This window comes from Vigna unguiculata, chromosome 2 (assembly GCF_004118075.2).
Source record: "Vigna unguiculata cultivar IT97K-499-35 chromosome 2, ASM411807v1, whole genome shotgun sequence".
In the NCBI taxonomy this organism is placed as follows: domain Eukaryota; kingdom Viridiplantae; phylum Streptophyta; class Magnoliopsida; order Fabales; family Fabaceae; genus Vigna; species Vigna unguiculata.
In genome coordinates this window covers 30,215,123-30,218,179 of record NC_040280.1, presented here as the reverse complement: position 1 = coordinate 30,218,179, position 3,057 = coordinate 30,215,123, and the positions used below count along the sequence as shown (strand labels likewise).

Sequence of the window (3,057 nt, the reverse complement as noted above, 5' to 3'; positions counted from 1 at the left end):
CCTAAATGTAACTGCACTCTAAAACGCGTTTACCTAATTTCATAACTGTTCCAACTAAAATCACTTCAAATATTCGTGTTCATCCATTAGTTAATAACTAGAACACTATCATGTAACAAAAAAAGCACATTATGTTTTGTAACTTCAAATCTAGTATAGTATGGTAATATTAATATTACTCATACCTTTAACCATAACACCATTGATTAGCCTACCCTGCATTTTTGTTTCGGTTCTAAATACATAACTTGTCAATTAATTGTTACAATAAATGTGTCTAATAATCACTTAATTATTCTGTGCGCAGAGAATTAGATTTATTCATACATCAGTGAGACTAATTACGTTATGATTAAGAGTTGTGTGAGATTATATGATAAAGAGCTCCAATTAACTTTTTATTACTTTGGATTAAATAATAGTAAAAGAAAATGAATATTATTTCTCATAAATAACACACGTCACAGTGCAAAAGAAAAGCCGCCTACTACCGATGCTAACATCTCACTTCAGATGTTTAATCCAATGTCATGTCTTGTTCACCAAAGTCGGCAATCCAAACTTCACCCACGCGTCAAGAAAATTTGATTTATTCAAATACTAGTAAATTTTAAATAAATTAATAAAGATATTAACATATTTTATTTTTAATATGAGTAAAATACTTTTTTTTTTGTTTTCATTATATTAAAAGTAAAATAGGTCTTATAAGCGGAAGTGAAATTCTTAGTAAAATTAAATTAAATGTTAACGCGCCCACGCGCTTGCTGACGAGCCTAGGGTAGCCGTGTCCTCTTGCAGTCCAAGGGATCCTTTCTCCAACGGCTATTTCCCATTTGCAGAAGTCATCACCCAAAGTATACATCCAAAGTAACCCTTTCTTTTCTCTCTGGTCACCTAAATATTAATTTAATAATAGTTATTAAAATCCCAAACCTATTATTTAATATATAACGTGATGTAATTATTATTATTATTAATATATTTATTATATAAACTCGTTGGCAGGTTCTAGAGTCACAAGAGATATCATCCACTTTCTTCGTCGTCTTCTTCTTCTTCTTCTTTTCTTTTTCAGCTGGAACATCGTACCTTGCTTCTGCTGCATCCATGGATTGTTTGGTGATGCCGGTTTCATTGATCCGGCGTCGTTCCACTGGTTCTCGTTTGCGTTACATGGCGCTTCCTAAAGAGGGGTTGTTGGAGGAAGAATCGGAGAAGAGCGTGACGGTGGTGGTCGGAAAAGAGAAGAGGGTGTTTATGGTGGAGCCTTTCATATTGCAAGAGAGCCCCTTTCGCGTTTTGATGGATATATCCATGAAGAAGGACCCTGCGGCGGAGAAGAAGCACTTCCATTTCACGTCTTCTCAAAGAAGAGTAATCTTTGTCGATGTGGATGACATTTTGTTCGAGCACATGTTGTGGCTCATGCACAATGATGCTTCTTCGTTGTTCCAGCTCAATCTGAAGGAGATTATTGACTTCTATACTCACGATCTCTGAATCTCTGTAATCAATCACTCATCATCTTAATCACACACTGCCTTTATCTTTCATCGCACCACAGCTACTATACTATGTTTGTAAATTTCAGATACGGGAAAAATACAGTTTCTAATGCATACTATGTGGTTGATACGCGATCCATGGTTAATTGTTCCACACCCCACCTTGTTATTTTGTGTTGATTGAGACAAAAGAAATTCCTTTTACAGAAGATTTTCTTTTAAGTTTCTTGGCTTCTGATCTTTGTTGGTTGAGGTGTGTCTGTCGACAACATCCTGAACTTGCTTAGATGTTTAATTTAAGCCTAATTAATGTATTTATTAATTAATTTCGATTTTAATTGCTGACTTTCGAAGGCTTTTTTTTCTCAAATGCAAACAAGCAACGGATTAGGATGCTGTTTTTTGTTTACGTGATTATTACATGTGTTCTGCACTCATGTTACATCTCTGATGAAAGGTGCATTTTCTCTGAATTTACGACCTATAAGAAAGAAAAACAAAACCTTCATTATTACAATTTCTCTGCCGAAAGATGTTTCAACTGGTGTCTGCAAATGCATCATAGTAGCTAATGTTTTTGTCGTGTTCAGAGACACTCGAAAAGCATCTAAAAATGTTGGTCAGAAGTCAATAGCAATCAACTGGCTTCTACTTGCCTTCAAAAGAACCTGTGTTTTTCTATCTTTTACTTTTTCCTACAAACGCTACAATTTATTATTATTATATATTTTTTTTTTTGTGATGTTGCGGTGGTTTTTTACATAGCTACCATTAAAAAAGGAAAGAAAAGGAGTCTACTTTCTATACACACTTTTGAATGATTTTTTAAATAATTTATATGTGAGAGAATAATTAAATAAGATGTATGCTTCACATTTTTTTTTGTGATTTCAAAAAAAAATTAAACTAATAAGAGAGTATATAGAAAAGGAATGTGCTTCTCAGCATTCCTCAAATTCTCAATAAAAAAATATAATATATAACTTTTATCGTAGACATGTTGAATTCTATCCGTATTCCACGAAGTTACTGAAATAAACTATAGTGGTGCAGAAAGAAAGAATCCTGAAAGTAAGGTGGACAAGATATAGTCCCATTTTATAACACTTTAGTTCATTTTTAATATGATCTACGATAAAATTTGATATGATCCATGTGAAATAAAAAAAGGGCTTCGCTGTTGGTCCACCGGAGTATGGATCAGGTTGGTCAAATATTACTTGAAAGTTGGGTCACTGGACTCTTCAGGTTGGTCAGTTGCTTTCTGCACGTCCATAACTTTCTTTCAGCATTCCTATAAGTATTTTCCTAATTTGTCCTTTCTGAAATTTGGATATTATTTTTAATTAAAAGCTATTTTTTCCCTTAAAAAATCCTTAACTTTCTTTCAGCATTCCTATAAGCATTTTCCTATTTTGTCCTTTCTGAAATTTGGATATTATTTTTAATTAAAAGCTACTTTTTCCTTAAAAAATTGTTTTAGATTATATAATTTGAAAACTTAAAAATGATTTAGATTATATAATACTAGCGAAAATACATATGTGAT

At 32.7% G+C, this 3,057-nt stretch overlaps 1 protein-coding gene across 1 annotated transcript; it reads left to right on the top strand.

Annotated features, from left to right (window-relative positions):
• The first annotated feature begins 1,005 nt into the window (after positions 1–1,005).
• On the top strand, positions 1,006–1,717 carry LOC114174064 (auxin-responsive protein SAUR77-like). The gene has a single exon (XM_028058806.1). It carries the CDS (start codon positions 1,111–1,113, stop codon positions 1,501–1,503), a length of 393 nt encoding a protein of 130 aa, XP_027914607.1. The 5' UTR covers positions 1,006–1,110; the 3' UTR covers positions 1,504–1,717.
• Positions 1,718–3,057: the final 1,340 nt, after the last annotated feature.

What these genes read in the sequence shown, in the direction of transcription:
- LOC114174064 (XM_028058806.1), top strand. Translation starts at nt 1,111, where the DNA reads ATGGATTGTTTGGTGATGCCGGTTTCATTGATCCGGCGTCGTTCCACT.